This window comes from Chelonia mydas, chromosome 1 (genome assembly GCF_015237465.2).
Source record: "Chelonia mydas isolate rCheMyd1 chromosome 1, rCheMyd1.pri.v2, whole genome shotgun sequence".
Lineage (NCBI taxonomy): Eukaryota > Metazoa > Chordata > Testudines > Cheloniidae > Chelonia > Chelonia mydas.
Window position 1 is genome coordinate 177,574,158 of NC_057849.1, and position 19,959 is coordinate 177,594,116.

General features: G+C 40.4%; 1 protein-coding gene across 3 annotated transcripts in view; it reads right to left on the minus strand.

The window, feature by feature from the left end:
- Positions 1–1,020: 1,020 nt before the first annotated feature.
- GBE1 (1,4-alpha-glucan branching enzyme 1) overlaps positions 1,021–19,959 on the minus strand; it is a 272,537-nt gene continuing 253,598 nt past the window's right edge. For all 3 annotated transcript variants that reach the window (XM_043538391.1, XM_043538390.1, XM_037906053.2), the window contains one exon: positions 1,021–3,387. In XM_043538391.1, the coding sequence (XP_043394326.1) occupies positions 3,331–3,387 (57 nt within the window). In that variant the 3' untranslated portion in view covers positions 1,021–3,330. The remainder of the gene's footprint in view (positions 3,388–19,959) is intronic.

The following is a 19,959-nucleotide window of genomic DNA, read 5'->3' on the forward strand; positions in this document are numbered from 1 at the left end:
CATTGAATACATAATTATTAATTTCCTTATGGACTTTATTATGGGGGTCCCACTACATTATCTTAATGCTTTATAAAAATTAATGAATATATCTTCATTGCACCCGTGTGAGATGAGATATTATTCTGATTTTTCACTGGGAAACTGAAGCACTCAGATTAAAGACAAAATTGTCAAACGTATCACCTAATATTGCATGCCCAATCTGAGAAGCCTAGGGCCTGACTTTCATGAATACTTAGCATTAGATAGCACTTTATATATTCAGAGCACAGCTAATATGGTCCTCAGCTGCAAGTGCTCATCACTTTTGCAAAATCATACCCCAGCTGTCACAAGCTGGATACCAAGAAAATGAGGAATGCAGTGGCCACTTGGTTTAAATGACTGGCCCAGCATCACATAGGAACCCTGTGGCCCAAGCAGGGCCAGAATCTAGTTCTCTAAGGGGACATTCTGTTGGTTCAATATAACACATTACCTCACCCACCTTATGTCTAACGACAAGAGACCATCCTTTCATCTCCTGCAATCCCCCTCTTCATTCACTATACGTCTTCCAACGTCTTAAACCAACGAGAAGGGGAATTGCAGGCAGCCTGCTTCACAACACAACCCTGATTCATCCCCAGAGCAGATCCATCCTGTGTAACCAATGAGGCAGGGATCCGATGGAAAACAAGAGTATGTGATCGTGTCATTCAAGACGGTATTGTAATGCATACAAACATGAAGGTCAAATGAAGCTTGCACAGGCAACCTTAATTCTGGCATTTCCTAACTTAGGTGCCTGACTTTTCAACCTTAATATTCTTTTGTTTTTAAATATAATCTTTTGTAAGTATTCAGTACGTAAAACGAACAACATATCATTCTTGAGCAGCAAACCACTGGATTGCTTCCAACTGCTTGAGGCAAATTCCTGATTTCAAACCCTACCAGTAATATCTAGTGTTAGCCTCCAGTATTAGACTATTACACATTTTTTTATGAGTGAAGAAAACCACATATGCATTTATGTTTTACCTTTCTCGCAGTTTATTTGCATGTAATTTTACAGTTTCTACTTCACATCACACATTTATTGCTTCTCTTGCACAAAAGTTTGACAAGGGCAATTGCCTTGCATTACATTTTGGAACACTGGAACATGTGCCAGTAAAATCTACAGAATATATTAGTAGATCAATTTAACGTAAATATAGCAGATAATTACATTGCTTTTTATTTCACTACAAAGTTTACAACTTTGGAAACAATAATTGGTTCCAGTTATTAAAACACTTCAGTGTACTTTTTTAAGCATAAGTGTATGGGAATGCATTTATAGCTCATTAATGCACAATGAATTAAGGGGGGAAATGGAGCTGTGACATTACATAGCACAGTTGCATATGGTATTTGTCTTTCACATATCTGTTGCACAGAATACAGTAAGAGTTGGGATGTTCATGAACCCCTTTTAATGTGAGATCTATCAAAAGACTTTGGTTTCCCATCATGTTATATTACGCTGTCCCACTCATTCTTTTGTTTTTGAAATATTTCCAAGTTAAAGTTCTAATAAGTATATTAAAAAACGTGCAAGGTTTTTGTCAGTGTGGGCATAAATGTTTGGCCATTTAGAAGACTTACACAGAAGATGACTGATGTATAGAACTATGAATTAATACAGTGGCATAGCATATTAATAGCATATTGCTATTACCAGAAGACTCTGGCGGGCGCCGGACACCCCGCCACCGAAATGCTGCTGCAGAGAAGTGGCAGCGGGAAGAAGCGTCGCTGCCGAAATGCCACCGAGAAATGGCAACACTTCTCGGCAGCATTTCGGTGGCGGGGTGTCCTGCAGACGCACAAAAATGCCCCGGCGGGCGCCATGGCACCCACGGGCACCGCGTTGGGGACCCCTGAATTAATAAAACTTGTTGTGGACATTTTCTCTGTTGAATATTTCTAAATTATAAAATCATATATATCATTTTATATCATATATAAAATAAAACTGTAAATCAAAATGGATTGTAAAGCAAAACAGAACCTTATTTTGGAGCATATACAAATATGTAGGTCAACATGTTTTTAAATTAGTGTAGCAAAATAAAGCATTTGTCTTTAAATCTGTATGACCTTTTCAGAGTTAAAATGAATACTCTGCTGATACAATTTGAATATACAGAATCTTATTCTTTACTATGCTAGATTTCTTGTAAAGAATTCACTTAGACAACAATTTCAGCCAGCACTCCAAACCATTTACTAGCTTGAACATATCAAAAAGCTTGGTTTGAATAACATAGATCTATATTTCTAATACTGTTTCTTCCCCGGTAAGCAAAATATTTTTTAAATTATAAAAATGCAAGATCAACATTACAAGTGCTCCAAGTTAAATGACAGCTTTAGGAAGCAGTGAAACCAGTGGCTACAGGGTCCTTAGATTTATGAGAGAGTACGTAGAAGAATAAATGTTCTTTTTAAAATTGTTTCACTTATTGTACCATTTCAGTAAACGTAATAGTACTTAGCTCTCACAGAGCACTTCTCACCTCAAAATGCTTTGCAAAAGGTAGGCAAGTATCATGAGCCCCATTTTTCAGATATGGAACCTGAGGAACACAGAGTGAAATGACTTGCCCAAGATTGCACAACAGATAAGTGACAGAGAGCCATGACTAGAACCCAAGTGACATGTGTCCCAGTTTATCCAATAGCTTTTAAGATTTTACTGTGAAATTTTCATTAAATAAAAATGGCAGAGGACAGTATTCCTGATTGGAAAAACTGCACACCCTAGATGTATCTTGGAATTTGCTGCAGAATGGGATCCCTCAAACACAGAAGGCTGCCTTTTGTCAGATTATTTATGTTTTACTTCAACATGCTGTTTCTCTTTATCCTAACAGGAGACAATGATCTGTAATGAGTATTTGAATTCAATACCAAAATGATAAAAAAAGCATTCAAAGAAATTGCTGAAATCAGAGCAAGAACACTTTCAGTACAACATTGTTCCTGATAAGACACTGGAAATGACAGTTTAATTGAGAATGCCAGCTGCTCTGAAATGTTTTAAAATGTAATGCTGTAACATCAGAAATGCAAAGATGCATTTTTCTTTTTATTTCTTTCATATATTGTCGCCTTGAATTAGATTTTAGCAACTTGAGAGCACTGTAATTATATGTAAATATTAATCCTACATTTCAATGACCTAATATTACTATGTTTAGTTTCAAAAAGCATTCATAGTGTGAACTGTGTGATGTTGAGTGCTTTACAATATTTCTTTTCCACATTTTGCTTCTCCAGTGATGGTTATGAAGATCTTCAGTTCGGGATATCCATATTCTGGAGCACAATAGCCACTCTGCTTGGAATGTACACCTAATAAAAGAATGACAACAGAAAAGAACATGAATTACACTTGACATGATCTTTCATTGGGGCTGTATAAATCATTACATAAATGAGCATTTGAGTGTGAAACATTTTAGGGCATTAAAACTTACCAAACATTTTTTGAAATGTGCAATTAATATGAATCACATTAAGTGTAAGCCCACTCTCCCATGTCCGAGTCATAGAAGACCATCTTAATCATACCCTCATTGTAGGATTTTCCCCCTTACTTAAGATCAGCCCTAGGGTGATATTTTATGCAATTACCACTAGAGGGCTCCATTTGATTTACAATTGCCGATTTAAGAAACTTGAGGACATCCAGGTTGATAGACTGTACAGTGATAAATTACACACTCTTACCACAGCATATGAACAGTATTGTGTTGTGAATTAAAGCTGCCCCAAGGTCTATGATGTCATTTCACACAGGTAAATACAAGAAATATAACACAGCAATGAATTTTTACCATTCTGACATCTAGGGAACATAAGTATCTGATAGAACAAAATGTTGAACATAGAAATTGATTCCAATTGATCATTGCTAAATTCTGATTTTCTAGTCAAATGATGTTTTTATTTAACCTTTGGACATGATTATGATAAACAACTTGATTTATTTGAAAAGATTTCTCAAAGATGAAAAAGAATTTGTGACAATTATATTTATACGACATTCCTTCTAACTACAGATTAGATTCATAATGGGAAAAACACAGCAAAATATTTGGTAAACAGTACATGTCAAGTTATGTGGGACTCTAACCATTGAAAATACAACTGATCATATATGCAGAACTCATTAAAAATGCAATTATAAAAAGTAACACACGATTGAGTGTTATGGGTTTCAGTTTGACAATGTCCTTGTTTAGACCATCTTTCCTTCCCTTGGCATTCTTAAAATTCTGCTATTTTCAGCCACGTTATCTCCAAGTTAGAGCCTGACTGACAGTATTGAAAGGCTTTCGGAGTTCGCAACTGGAATGAAAGGCGTAAAAGCAAACAGCTTTAGAAAAAAAGAACAGCTGATCTTCATCGAACCAGACCGTAGCATGTCCAATGCATCTCAACTGTCACTAGTAAACACAGTGATATCCCCTAAGGTTTCACTGATAAATAACTCCTACAAATCTGTTCAGAAGAGGAAATACCAAATAAAGTTGGTTTGAGTCAACTAGTTCACAGAATAAGGTTTGGAAGTTATGGATTTACAGAGAAATTCATTATGTGGATTTAAATCATAGAGAGTTTTTCCAATTTCTTTTCCAGTAAAAATGATTCCACAGATGTGAAAAGTTACTACAGTTACAACTACAAAAATGAAGTTTGACAAAAGGAATAATGATGATTGTTCCGGCTGGTGTCCAAGTTAAGAACAAGTCATTAAAAATATTATGCCACGTGTTCAGCTGAAGTAAACTGGCATAGCTCTATTGACGTCAATGAAATTATGTCAATTAACTCCAGTTGAGGAGCTGGCCCAATGTGACACCATTGCATTTTCTTACAAATCAGAATTTTAAACATGTTTTCAAAGGCAGTTTTAGTGGTTGGGAAATATGCCATATTTAGAGAGTTTGGAACCAAGTCTTCCGTTTATCCCCAGGAGAGCTGCAGCTCAATGAGCCCTACTGTACCTGAACTCCGCACTGCCTATATGCCTGACTCCTGACTTACAGGAATTATATCTAGTTACTGTCTCCATGCTTTTTCACAATTCGACTTTGTCATAAATATAAAGGGAAGGGTAACAACATTCCTGTATACAGTACTATAAAATCCCTCCTGGCCACAAGCACAAAATCCTTTTACCTGTAAAGAGTTAAGAAGCTCAGGTAACCTGGCTGGCACCTGACCAAATGGACCAAAAAGGGGACAAGATACTTTCAAATCTGGGGCGGGGGGAAAAGGTTTTGGTCTGTCTGTTCTGTGTGCTTGCTGGACACAGATCAAGGAAGCAAGCAATCCAACTCCATTAGAATTAGTAAGTACTAGCAAGGGAATGCATTAGCTTGTTTTTGTTTTGGCTCGTGATTTTCTCTGTGCTGAGAGGAAGGCGTATTCCTGGTTTTCTTTTTGTAAATTTAAAGTTCGGCCCAGAGGGAAATCCTCTGTGGTTTTTAATCTGATTGCCCTGTAAGATTATCTTTCATTCTAATTTTACAGAGGTACTTCTTTTACCTTTTTTCTTTATAATAAAGTTCTATTTCTTTTAGAATCTAATTGGATATTTTTTGTGTCCTAAAAAAACCCAAGGTTGGTCTGTGCTCATCTTGTTTATTATCAAGCCTCCCCAGGAAAGGGGGTGTGGGAGCTTGGGGGGATGTTAGGGGAGAGTAGGAACTCCAAGTGGTCCTTTCCCTGAGTTTCTCTAAATCACTTGGTGGTGGCAGCGTTACCTAATCCAAGGTACAAGGGAGAATTTGTGCCTTGGGGAGTTTTTAACCTAAGCTGGTAGAAAAAAGCTTAGGGAGTCTCTCATGTGGGTCCCCACATCTGTAACCTAGAGTTCAGAGTGGGGAGGGAACCCTGACAACCCTCTTTGCTGACTCAAAGCAGTGACAAAGATGTGGGCACCTAGTCACTGAAAACTACCATCACACCAATGGATTTCACACAGGGTTTGTAGCACCCATCAGGTGTTTAATAAAACGTTAAACAGCAGTAAAACAGTTGACAGCAACTATGACAAATATGAATATAGATCAAGATTCATTATACTGCTACCGTAGAAGTTATTCAGAAGACTTTCCCCCTGCCCCCAAACTGGTATACATAGGTATTAGAGAGCTCTCATAAGAATAAGGGAAATTATACTATTGCAGAGACTATTGTATGGCAACTGCTGGCACACGCTGACTTCCTTAATGTCAGGGTGGTTAAACATTGGAATGAATTGCCCAGGGAAGTTGTGGAATCTCCATCATTGGAGATTTTTAAGAGCAGGTTAGACAAACACCTGTCAGGGATGGTCTAGATCGGGGTAGGCAAAATTTTTGGCCAGAGGGCCACATCTGGGTATGGAAATTGTATGGCGGGCCATGAATGCTCATGAAATTGGGACTGGGCCTAGGATGAGTGAGGGGATGAGGGCTCTGGCTGGGAGTGAGGGCTCTGTGCTAGGGCCAGAAATGAGGATTTCAGGGTGTGGGAGGGGGCTCCAGGCAGGGGCAGGAAGTTGGGGAGTGGGGCGGGGGGGGGTGAGGGCTCTGGCTAGGGGTGTGGGCTCTGGGATGGTGCTGGAGACAAGAGGCTTGGGGTGCAGGAGGGTGCTCTGGGCTGGGATTGAGGGGTTCAGAGGGTGGGTCAGGATCAGGGCTGGGGCAGGGATTTGGGGACCGGGAGGAGGTCAAGGGTGCAGGCTCTGGGTGGTGCTTATGTCAAGCAGTTCCCGGAAGCAGCAGCATGTCCCCACTTTGGCTCCTATGTGCAGGTGCAGCCGGGAAGCTCTCTGCACTGCTCCATCCACAGACACCGCCCCTGCAGCTCCCATTGGCCGCGGTTCCTGGCCAATGGGAGCTGTGGGGGTGGCGCTTGGGGTGGGGGCAGTGTGCGGAGCCCCCTGGCTGCCCCTACATGTAGGAGCTGGAGGAGGTCATGCTGCTCCTTCCGGGAGCCACATGGAGCCATGGCATGCATGGAGCGGGGAAAACCCCCAACCCCAGTGGGAACTCAAGTGCTGGATTAAAACGTCTGATGGATGGGGCCTGCAGGCCGTAGTTTGCCCACCCCTGGTCTAGATAATACTTAGTCCTGCTAGGAGTACAGAGGACTGGACTAGATGACCTCTCGAGGTCCCTTCCAGACCTATAATTCTATGCCCTTTTGCAGCAGGCTACAGCATGACAAGTGTGCCTGCTTCAGTTTCCCCTCAGCCATAAAAGGAACAAAGTCTTTCTCAATGTCCAATTCAAAAACCTGCCTCTAAGCATAATTTATTCCGGTACATGTTCAATAGGCCACAGAACCCTTGTGATAAAACCATCCTCCCAAAATCTCAACGTACAACAGGTTCACAGCTGTTTGCAATGCCCACTTCCAGGACATTTCCAACTCACCCTCCCAAGAGTCCATCTCCAGTCTGTTCCAAGACTCACTCTCTCCTTGGTTCCAGGGTTCCACTCTCCAGGCCATTCACGCAATTGTTCTCAGATAAGCTTTGCTTCTTTTCCACAGTTTTTCTCTGGTAGCTCTAAGTCAAGTCTTGTGTGACAGTACTCCCTGTAGTGTTCCATCAGCCCAACCTCCCTGCCTGTCAGTCCTAACCGTGCTACTGCGATCCACCCTTCAGCATAAACCCTCTTGGTTTGGGGCTGGTTCTTCCTAGGGCCCTCTGTAAAAGCTCTGTGTTAACCTGGCAGGTGTTCCCAAGCGTGGCCAGTCCTCCTTATTACCTATTTGCTCTTCTCAATGGCTCTCTTTTCCAGCTTGCTGCTGCTGCTCCTATTTCTCCCAGAGTCTCTCCTTTCCTCCTCAGGCAGCTCTCACCTGCCCCTTTCCTGGCTGATCCATCTGTCTCAGTCTCTCCCCCATTTATATAGCCCAGGTGCCTTCTTATGGGAGGCAGCTAATCAATCACAGGTGCATTGGAACCTGCTACCTCTTGAAGGAGCCAGTCACACTGTGACACAGAGGAAAACACTTTTCACTGTGGTTGCAAGCTCTCAATCTCCTCAGGCTGAAGAAAGATTTCTATATTGACTGCAACAGTAGAAAACAGACTATGGAACAGGGCTGTCAGCCTTGACTAGACCTGGTGGGACAATGAGGATTACCAGCCAAAGCCATTGATTTTAAAACCCTGTGCCAGCAATCCCACTTCTCAGGGCTGAAGCATGGAAAATCCCAAAGTAAGAAGAAAGCAGAAAAGGTGTCTGACTGATTTTGAAGGAGACATGCTCTCCGTGCCATGACGCCATACCACCAACAAAGCACAAGACACACTGGAGGAGTGGGGCATGAAGGGCTTACCTTCCTCACAGGACACCCACCAAGAACTCTCAGAAGGTGTGAGGAATCTAAGGTTTGTGCAGGGGTATTGTGTATAGGCTTTTTATTTTCACTTGATCTAAATTTCTCCTATGCTAAGAGTAAAAAGTGCATCTGTGTGTTTAAGAAGTCCCTTTGCGCAGTACTGTCCTCCTTAACTGTTGCTTTGAACCAGCAGTTCAACTATAATCCAGAGTACCCACAAAGACAGAGCTCTGGGGAGAGCATGTATAAGCTACTGGAAGGCTTGCAGGGGTTCAGCACCAGTCTCAAGGCCAAGGACAGCTGAACTGCAGGCTCCCATATCGGGAATCTGCACTCCAGTAATGTCCCTGCAACAATGTCTGGATGCTGATCAGAATCACTTGGCTTGAAAGCACACGGGATCCAAAGCACACGGTCCAATACAGCTGCTTTCACTGTCCCACAAGGGGTGGGGGAAGTGGGTAGCCAGGGCTGTAATACCACAAAACATCACCATTGATTGATGCCACTAATTATGTACATTTGATTTTTTTTAATGCCTTCCAAGACATGTTGCCCACTCCTAATTTAAAACCCTCTTAAAAGTCCACATAATACACAAAATGCATTAATGTACTTAAAAACAATGAAGCAATCAAAATGGATGCATGACTTATGCAAAATACAATTCTATTGTTTAACCCTTGTTCTATCTCCACTTCCTTTTCTTTTATTACTAACACTTGGTGTCCCATGCAATTTAGACTGGAAGCTCTTTTGCAGAGGATCAGGTCTTTATTTCTCTCTGTATGGTCACATGCCACTTTTTGGAGTTCAAAAACATACTTCGAATGCACACACACACATTATTTCCTAAAATGTGGTGTTTACGGTTTTTAATTCCCAATTTTCATCTTCTTAAGGGCATTATAAGTACCAAAATATTTTATCTGTGAATTGCCAACCTAGACTGTGTGCAAGAGACAGCAGAAGGTTATATGTAAACAATGATAGTTTGACAAATGCATGCATCTCTTACACTCTGTAGGACTTATATCCCTTTATTCAAAACACATGAATTTGTATGTTGTAATTTCTTGTAATTCCTTATGAAGAACAGGAATGTTATTCAAAGGTTTAACAGAACATATAGACTAAACGGTCAAGATCATTTTAGAAGCATCTATCAGTTGCCGTGCCTTAAGTGGTATAAAACACAAAGAAGGATGTTCTGGACAAAGGATCAGACATACTTTAGCGAAAGAGCATTATCAGGTGTTAGCTTGAATAATTTACATTTGCTGATGCCAAAAATGTTTTAAACAGTGTTAAATGTGTCCTCATTAGGGCTGAACAAGCCCTGCAGTATCCAGTTTGTGTTTCCAAGAACCAAGCCTTGCAGGATCCATTTGAGCGGACTTGTAACACCCAAACCTCTAAGAAAACAAGTTTCCTAGCAACTGTGCACTAAGGCTTATCTTGTGCTCTCTCCTCACTTTGTCTGTTTAGGAATCCACTGCTGTGGGAAAGAGAACATCTCCCCTCTCCTACTGCAACAAGGGGCAGAGAAGAGTACTGTGAAGACCTTAGGGACTAGAAAGCACTCAGCCTACTTTGTGACTGCCCCATCCTTATAACTTTGTAATATTCAAGTTGCTACTGGGTCTCTGGAAGATTCTCCAGAGGTGGCCACTAGGATGCATCCAAGAGCTAAAGGGGGCAGGGTAAACACACAAACCCTTTCCTCCCAAAAGGCAACAAAGAAGAGATTTGCAAAAATGGTGGGGTTGCTTCTTGGCCTTAAGAACTGTATCAACCTGTGCCTACTCAAAGTTTGTGGATTTAGGCTGATGCTCGTGCATTTGGCTAAAACTTATCCAAATTTCAGGTGAGTTCAACATTAACATGAGCACAGACCTTGATCATGCCCCTCGAAGTCTTGTCTCCTTTCTTAAGCTATCAGATGGGTATAATTTTTGTGGGTCCTCCTCCCACTCTTTCATTTGCTGCAGGGATCCCAGAAGGGTCTTATTTGCCATCTCTTCTCCATTTACACACAGTCTCTGGATTATTTCACCCACTAACATGGTTTCAACTACAATCTTGATCTGTCCCTTCCCTCCAATACCAAATCTGAGCCTGACTTTGAATCTCCTTCTTTATGTTTCATCATCCATTGAAGTTAACAAGAGATGAAACTGAACTCCTGGTTTTCCCTCCCAACTCACTCTGCACACCACCCATTGAACACCCACATCATCCTCCCTGTCATTCAAGCCCATAACGTGAGGTTCATATCTTTGACTTCCCCCTCTCGTTTGCATTACAAAATCAAGCTGTGTCCAAATGTTGCTGCTTCTTTCTCCATGGTATTTGTAAGATCCACCCTTTTCTTTCTATCCAGAAAGTATTAGGACACATCCATGCCCTCATTATCCCCTATGTGGATTACGGTAATCTCCAGCCTCCCAAACACCTGTATCGTATCTCTCCTCTTCATAGACAATTGGCTGCTAAAATCATCTTCTTTGCCTGTTCTAATCACTTCACCCAATTCTGAATCCCTCCCACTGTATCCTCTTCTGATTCACTAGATCAATTTCCATCTTCCTGGTCCTCACCTTCAGGGTCCTTCATAACACTGCCCTTCCCATTCTGTTAGCTCTTGTCTCATCACATTGGCCCTCCAGCTCCTCTGCATGTTTGTCAGCTTCTCACATTACCTTCTCTGAACTAGTCCATAAGCTGACTATCCTCTTATCCTTCAAAATTCACCTCTGCAAGAAAGCCTATAAGTAATCAATTATATGCTGCAAAGGGTTTAGACCTCTGTCCCTAAGGCCTAGGCTACACTTGCAAATTAGAGCACATTAAATCAGCCCCGGGCACCCTAACTCCTAAAGTGTCCACACTGGCAAGGCACTTAGAGCTCCCAGACCCCTTGGCAGGAGCGCTCTTGGTAATCCACCTCCACAAGAAGCATAGAGCTTTCTGCGCCCTGACTGGAGCGCCGCTGTGTCATTACTGCACTGTGACTGTCCTCCAGAAACATCCCATAATCCCCTGAAGTCAAGTGGCCACTCTGGTCATTGTTTTGAACTTGGCTGCAGGCATTCGGATATCCCCGTTCAAAGCTCCATTTCTGACAGCCGAGACACAAAGCAAACCATTACTGTGAAATGCTCCTGCTATAGGCAGGCAGGCAGGCGGGGGGGGGGGGGGGGGGGAGAGAGAGAGAGAGAGAGTGTGAGTGTGTGTGAGAGAGAAAGAGAGAGAGAGAGAGTGGGGTGGAGGCTGATGTTGGGTTTCCCCCTTCCCCCTCCTGCTGTCTGAATTTACAAGATAGCATGCTGACACACACTGCCCCTCATGCTTTGCAAAACCCTTTCCAAAGCATGCTGAAGCCACTTGCACACTGGGATAGCTACCAAAATGCACTGCTCTCTGTGGTGTTGCAAGAGCTGCTAATGTGGACATGCTCCACAGTCACAAGGAGCACATTTAGGGTGACCAGATGTCCCGATTTTTGCATCTTTGCTGTTTGGTCACCCTAAGCACATTGTGAACACACAGCAGCGCTTTCCCTGCTGCTGTCTCCGAGGACTGGTTTAACTCCCGGTGCACTACATATGCAAGTGTAGCCATGCTCTCAGTCACATTTCAGAACAGAAAATGACTATGGGAGGGCAGAGTTGTATTAAGACGAAGGTTTCTAACCATCAGAGGAGTGAAGTTTTGGAATAGCCTTCCAAGGGAAGCAGTTGGGGTAAAAGACCTATCTGGCTTTAAGATTAAACTTGATAAGTTTATGTTGGAGATGGTATGATCAGATAACGTGATTTTGGTAATTAATTGATCTTTAAATATTCATGGTAAATAGGCCCAATGGCCTGTGATGGGATGGTAGATGGGGTGGGATCTGAGTTACTACAAAGAATTCTTTCCTGGGTATCTGGCTGGTGAATCTTGCCCATATGCTCAGGGTTTAGCTGATTGCCATATTTGGGGTCGGGAAGGAATTTTCCTCCAGGGCAGATTGGAAGAGGCCTTGGAGGTTTTTCGCCTTCCTCTGTAGCATGGGGCACGGGTCACTTGCTGGAGGATTCTCTGCTCCTTGAAGTCTTTAAACCACAATTTGAGGACTTCAATAGCTCAGACATAGGTGAGAGATTTATTGCAGGAGTGGGTGGGTGAGAGTCTGTGGCCTGCGTTGTGCAGGAGGCCGGACTAGATGATCATAATGGTCCCTTCTGACCTTAGTATCTATGAATCTATGAAAATACCTAATTGAAAGGACAATAATGAAATTGGCAGGGACAAAGACATGCAGACTGGCCTGTGAAATATAGACTTTGATAGGCGGCTATTAATCATTGCTGAGAGTTTTTGTATCCTCAATGGGCCATCTGTGAGAGAAAGCAGAAAGTCATGTTAGGGCTTGCCTACATGGGGACACTCAGGAAAATTAATCCAAATTAATGTTTAAAGTGGATTACTTAAACCACATTAAACCCTTCTGTGGATGCTCTTATTTAGAACTGAAGTGGCCTTAATTCGGTTTATCTTAATTCAGTGAAATAACGTCCTTTTCACTGAATTGAACTAAACCAAAATTAAGGCCCCTTTAATTCTGAATAACAGCATCCACACAAGGGTTTAAATGAGGTTTAATTCATCTATATGAAAAGTACATTTGGATTAATTTGCCCGAGTGTCCCCATGTAGGCAAGCCTTAAGTCACAGATACATACAAGCATACAAGATATATGGGGATGGTAGGCTCTTTAATATAACAAATATTTGTAATTTTTCAGAATGGTCTCAACTCAGTTATGTAAAATAACTTCAGCTATTGCAGAGACTATCACAAGATTTCTCTTCTGTTTTCTCTTTTGCTATTTTTCTATAATTTTGTTTACAGAAGGGGAAACAAGGAATGAGGTGGAACTAAAGAGAATATGATACACTAATGCAATCTACTGGAAAAGTACCAGGTGTTTTAGAAGCCATTCCACTGTATGTTTTCTTTCCTCAGAAATCAAATAATCTAAGAACATGTATGAATAGAAACTAAAAAGCTTTAATCATCAGGTACACAATAGGCGGTAAAAATATCAAAAGAGCTGGCTGGTATTAAAGATCTAACCTTTATTTTATCCCCTTCTCTTTTAGAAACAGTTAATTTTCTAACTACAAAGCTTATTCTACATAATCTTTATGGTATAAAAAAATCCCAGTCAGCTAAAGACTACATCAGGCCCTTAAAAATCAATGCACAAATCCTTGTCATGAAAGTTATGCAAAAGACTATTTTCAAAGATAAGGGTCACAAAGTGCTTTATAGCATTTCACTCTATGATAATGCTTTAGTCTATCAACTGTCTCAAGGAATGCAGAAAATTGAATTCTAGTACTGAATATTATATGTTAGAGCCAAAGTGAAAAGTGACAATAAGGATTTTTCTTAATACGATTCACAGTCGGTTCTATTTAATTTAGGACACTCTCAAAGTAACCCCAAATTATAATTATGTATTTATATATTATTTGGGGTTACTTTGAGAGTGTCCTAAATTAAATAGAACTGATTGTGAATCGTTGTATTTTTTTATTATATATCGGAAACAGACTATACGAATAAGTGCATAAGGAAAATTGAATAATTCCCTATCTTAAAAAAGGTGACTTTTTTCAAGCTACTTCAACACAACTAAAGCAAAAGTAAAAGCTGAGTTTAAGTTTTACTGATAGATATATAATTATACTTTTTATAAAATCCATTCTACTTTGCTAGTGGCTTAGCTGCAGGCCAATTATAACAGAGAGGATTATAGTACAGTATGTTAGCATGAGCAAAAATATCAGTAAAATATATATTGCAAGATCTACATATATTTCTATGGTTATAATAGACAGGAACAATTTTTTTTGTATGTGGACATTGTTGATGCTCTGAAGCTGGGAATAGCAGAATTACTATAAAAACGATGGCTTTATATTTTCAGTAAAAGGACTCACAGGAACAATTGTCAGTGTTGTTACTGTACAAAATACCCTTAAACAGCTACACGATTCACTGTTCCTTTATTACTATCATCCATAAACCTCCATTAAAAAACACAATGTGCCCTGAATGCAATGAATTTAAATAGCGTAAACACTCAGATATTTGGTAGGCATGATTTGATATATTTTTGAATATATGTTATACTTTTCTTCACTTGAAACTCCAAGTCACACACACATGCGCTGCCACCAAGTAATTTCCGTCTCTCCTCAGTAGGTAAGTAACACTAGCTATAGAGCTGAGTGAACACTTGATTTTTCAGTTTGGTGGCTTACCTGACAAATCTGATGTTTGTTTGTTTTGGGTTCAACTACAACTGATTATTTTATTTTTCCTTACAGAAACATGTTTTGTTCAACCTGAAATGAATTTCTTTTTTTTTTTTTTTAAGTTTCATTTTTGGGTGTTTTCTTTACTCTTAGAATTTTTTAAAACAAGAATCATTAAACTTCAGAATGAAATGTTTCAGAATAAAATGTAAAAATATTTCCCTTTGAAAAAGTAAAAAACCCCCCACATTTCAATATTTTTTTAAAATCTTATTGGACTGCAACTATTTGCAAAATTTAACGAAGTAATAAATAGCTTTGTTTGACAGAAAAATGTATTTTTAGGAAAATGAGTTGGAAAAAAAAATTTGGTGAACAGTTTTATACCTGACAAAAGTAGAAATCATATGTAAGATGTTGTCAGTTATAATGAGCAAGCACTGAAATTAGCTCCCCGCTCCTCATCAAATTTTAAAAGGAAAGGGTGAACCATCATAATTTACCTAGACATTCAAAAGGCTTTGACAAAGTCCATCACAAAAGGTTATTAGGGAAAGTTGTCATGGTATGAGAAGTATTGTCCCATATAGGAACTGGCTAATAGTAACAATAGTAATAAAAGGTCAATTTTCATTATGGCAAAAAGTTAACAGTGGGATGCCATCAAGATTCCACTGTAGGATCAGTGGTATTTAATGTATTTTGTTAATGATTGGGAAATGGGAGTGAGCATCGAGATGGCAAAATTAGCAAATGAGAGCATTTAGATACGTCAACAATGGAAAAAGATTGAGGTTTCTTTTGTTTGTTTGTTTTGAAGCCCTTAATGGTTTTCAAACCTGCTCCTTATGACCTTTACAAGCAAGTATCTGGGTTCACATACCATCATCCCACTTTTAGTCAAAGTTTTCTGGAACAAGTCCTACACTCCAGAACTTACTCTTCATGCTCTCCCTCCCCTCCACATGTGTCTCACTTTCTTCCTGCTCATTTTCTATCATCACTTTGAAGATGTTCCTTCAAAAAATATTACTGAATGAAGATTACGCTCTATATATTATCTTTCCTTTAAAATTAACCCTCCATGTTTATTTGGGCTTAAATTTCCAGGAACAGTATTATTCTGTATATATTTTTATTCTCTTGTATAGTGCTTTCACAGGTGGCTTTATTTAAAACAAAACATTTCAGATGCAATCTTAACTATGGTGCAGATTGTGTGCCACCATAATAATAGTGTTTACTATTTTTATTATTTATTATTGTAGTGGAGAGGAATTCAAACTTTTGAAATGAGGAACCCATAGCCCTTCTCAAGCATCTTCTTAAGAAGACAAGATGATTGCTCAATGCTTTTTTTGCCTCTGTTTTCACTAACAAGGTCAGCTCCCAGACTGCTGCGCTGGGCATCACAAAATGGGGAAGAGATGGCCAGCCCTCTGTGGAGATAGAGGTGGTTAGGGACTATTTAGAAAAGCTGGACGTGCACAAGTCCATGGGGCCGGACCAGTTGCATCTGAGAGTGCTGAAGGAATTGGCGGCTGTGATTGCAGAGCCCTTGGCCATTATCTTTGAAAACTCGTGGCGAACGGGGGAAGTCCCGGATGACTGGAAAAAGGCTAATGTAGTGCCAATCTTTAAAAAAGGGAAGAAGGAGGATCCTGGGAACTACAGGCCAGTCAGCCTCACCTCAGTCCCTGGAAAAATCATGGAGCAGGTCCTCAAAGAATCAATCCTGAAGCACTTACACGAGAGGAAAGTGATCAGGAACAGTCAGCATGGATTCACCAAGGGAAGGTCATGCCTGACTAATCTAATCGCCTTTTATGATGAGATTACTGGTTCTGTGGATGAAGGGAAAGCAGTGGATGTATTGTTTCTTGACTTTAGCAAAGCTTTTGACACGGTCTCCCACAGTATTCTTGTCAGCAAGTTAAGGAAGTATGGGCTGGATGAATGCACTATAAGGTGGGTAGAAAGCTGGCTAGATTGTCGGGCTCAACGGGTAGTGATCAATGGCTCCATGTCTAGTTGGCAGCCGGTGTCAAGTGGAGTGCCCCAGGGGTCGGTCCTGGGGCCGGTTTTGTTCAATATCTTCATAAATGATCTGGAGGATGGTGTGGATTGCACTCTCAGCAAATTTGCGGATGATACTAAACTGGGAGGAGTGGTAGATACGCTGGAGGGGAGGGATAGGATACAGAAGGACCTAGACAAATTGGAGGATTGGGCCAAAAGAAATCTGATGAGGTTCAATAAGGATAAGTGCAGGGTCCTGCACTTAGGATGGAAGAATCCAATGCACCGCTACAGACTAGGGCCGAATGGCTCGGCAGCAGTTCTGCGGAGAAGGACCTAGGGGTGACAGTGGACGAGAAGCTGGATATGAGTCAGCAGTGTGCCCTTGTTGCCAAGAAGGCCAATGGCATTTTGGGATGTATAAGTAGGGGCATAGCGAGCAGATCGAGGGACGTGATCGTTCCCCTCTATTCGACACTGGTGAGGCCTCATCTGGAGTACTGTGTCCAGTTTTGGGCCCCACACTACAAGAAGGATGTGGATAAATTGGAGAGAGTCCAGCGAAGGGCAACAAAAATGATTAGGGGTCTAGAGCACATGACTTATGAGGAGAGGCTGAGGGAGCTGGGATTGTTTAGTCTGCAGAAGAGAAGAATGAGGGGGGATTTGATAGCTGCTTTCAACTACCTGAAAGGGGGTTCCAAAGAGGATGGCTCTAGACTGTTCTCAATGGTAGCAGATGACAGAACGAGGAGTAATGGTCTCAAGTTGCAATGGGGGAGGTTTAGATTGGATATTAGGAAAAACTTTTTCACTAAGAGGGTGGTGAAACACTGGAATGCGTTACCTAGGGAGGTGGTAGAATCTCCTTCCTTAGAGGTTTTTAAGGTCAGGCTTGACAAAGCCCTGGCTGGGATAATTTAACTGGGAATTGGTCCTGCTTCGAGCAGCGGGTTGGACTAGATGACCTTCTGGGGTCCCTTCCAACCCTGATATTCTATGATTCTATGATTTACCAAACAGTAAAAAATAACAGTTGAAAATGTCAACATCAAGTGGAGAAGGTAGCCGTACAGCTTTCATTAATTTCAATGAGAGTTCTATAGTGAAATAACCTAGTCAGCTTTGAAAATATTAACTACATTTGTAATAATGCCCCCCAATGACGACTGTTTATTCAAGGATTGGGATCTAAATTGGTATTTACACAGGCTTTATTTCAAAATAGGGATTGAAAGCTCTAGCTACCATACTGGTTCAACTATTTTAAGTACTAACATTTCATCTTGTTTTTTTTCTGTCTCTTTCCTAACCTCGGCTTCCTTTTACTGGCACTTTACCTCCAACTGGTGGCTTCTTACGAGGTTGCCATCAAAGTTGCTCTGTGAATTGGATCACTGGGGGATATAAAAAAGTGAGGTGACTCACATTCTTGGGGTTCTGACATTGATGTGCCATTGCCATGCCACAGCTTGTTCTCAAAGAAAATATTAACTGCTTTTGCCTACTGATGTATGCCTTGCATGCTCTTCTTCCACGCGCTCTTAGTAAGTCCCAGCTTTCCATTTCACGTCTGGACATATCTGCTTTGCATTTGCCACATTCCTCATATAAGAATTAAAAATAGTATTTACATTCCAAGTTAAGGGTAACAATTTTGTAAGTATTATAAACAAGTTAGTAGCAGAGAGTTAATGTTCACCAATGGTTAAGCAGTGGGTTGGGACTAGAGGTCTGGAAGCTAGAATTCCTGGAGCCCTCTGTTGTTAAGGAACCTTGAGAAAAATCACAACTTCCTGGTGCCTCAGTTTCCCTGTCGGTAAAAATCAATAGAAATACTTACCGGCACCATGAGCCTGAGATATTAAATAAATGTTAACAAAAGTCTTCACAATCCTCTGACGAAAGACATGATGAAGTGAAAAGAACTTTTCCGCAATGAAAACGGCTGAGAAACATAATTCCCACAAAAACGATGACACTCTTCATTGTCAATTTACAAAATTAATTTAGTGCTCAAAAAATGTGATGGGGGCAGCCCTGGGAATGGAAGTCCTCCATTTAACTTCAGAAGAGATATGGCACAGCAGAAACAGTACTGGCACTCACATGATACAGTGTAATCTATTACACTATGATATTATGATATAAATCTAATATGGAGAGATACAGTACAAACTTCCTCATGCTGACAAACCAATGTGGCTCAGTCCTGAACCACACGGCTCACTTCCAATGGTGAGTGTAATAATATCCATGCCTTTTCAAATCTTAGTTTCTACTAAGACTGAACAAGAGTGCCAGCTGTGTTTGTAGTTTTTTGTAATGTAGATACATATCCAGTAGAAACTTGGCTAAGACAAAGAAGTCACTTCACATATGCCACTCAAGAGCAGAAAATGGTTATACAATATATTGTATACACAGTCAGGCTTCATTAGTAGATGGAACAAAAATCTCAGAATGGAAAAATGGCAAAATAAATAATAATAATAATAATAATAATAATAATAAAAAAAATCTCCAGATTTATATATGGCTAGTGATTGTGCTTTCAAAATAAACATTCTGATAAGGTGAAAGGCAGCTTCTGACAGAAGAAGTATATAAGGTTTTGGTTCAAAGAAATTACAGTATATACCTGACCCTATCTGTGGTAGTGTGTGGAACCCTTATGTCAGCCTAGAGCTGGAGCCCCCTCAAACCATTTTGTGGGAATGTTTGATGTCAGTTCTACCTTACATAGTTTTTATGCCAGCTAAGGAAGTAGAAGCCTCTTGCAAACATGATTTGCTCAGATCCAAATTTGTGGAGAGGGGTGGTGGTGGGGAAGCAGCAATGCAAAAATGAGAGTTTCTACCCATCTCTAATCACAAGGTAAGCATGCAAAGTTATTCATACATGAAAATGAAGCAAATGAATATGGTGATTATCACAGTGATAACTCAAATGCACATTAAAATAGTTTCAAGCATCTTTCTCTGCAAAGAATATTTGAATATAACAATAATTTTGTCCTAGGAAGGTGCAAGCAAATTTAAATGGAATGTCAAAGAGAAAATCAAAACAAATCATACCCATCACCAGTGGCCTTTAATTTAATCTATTGCTTTCATGCAAACACTGATTTTGGAAGACTTCAATATCCTCCCTCAAAAAAACACCAACAAACAAACAAACAAAAATTTCAGTATATCTACAGTTGTTTTTTGTTGACTCCAAATATATCAAAATTGCTTGAGA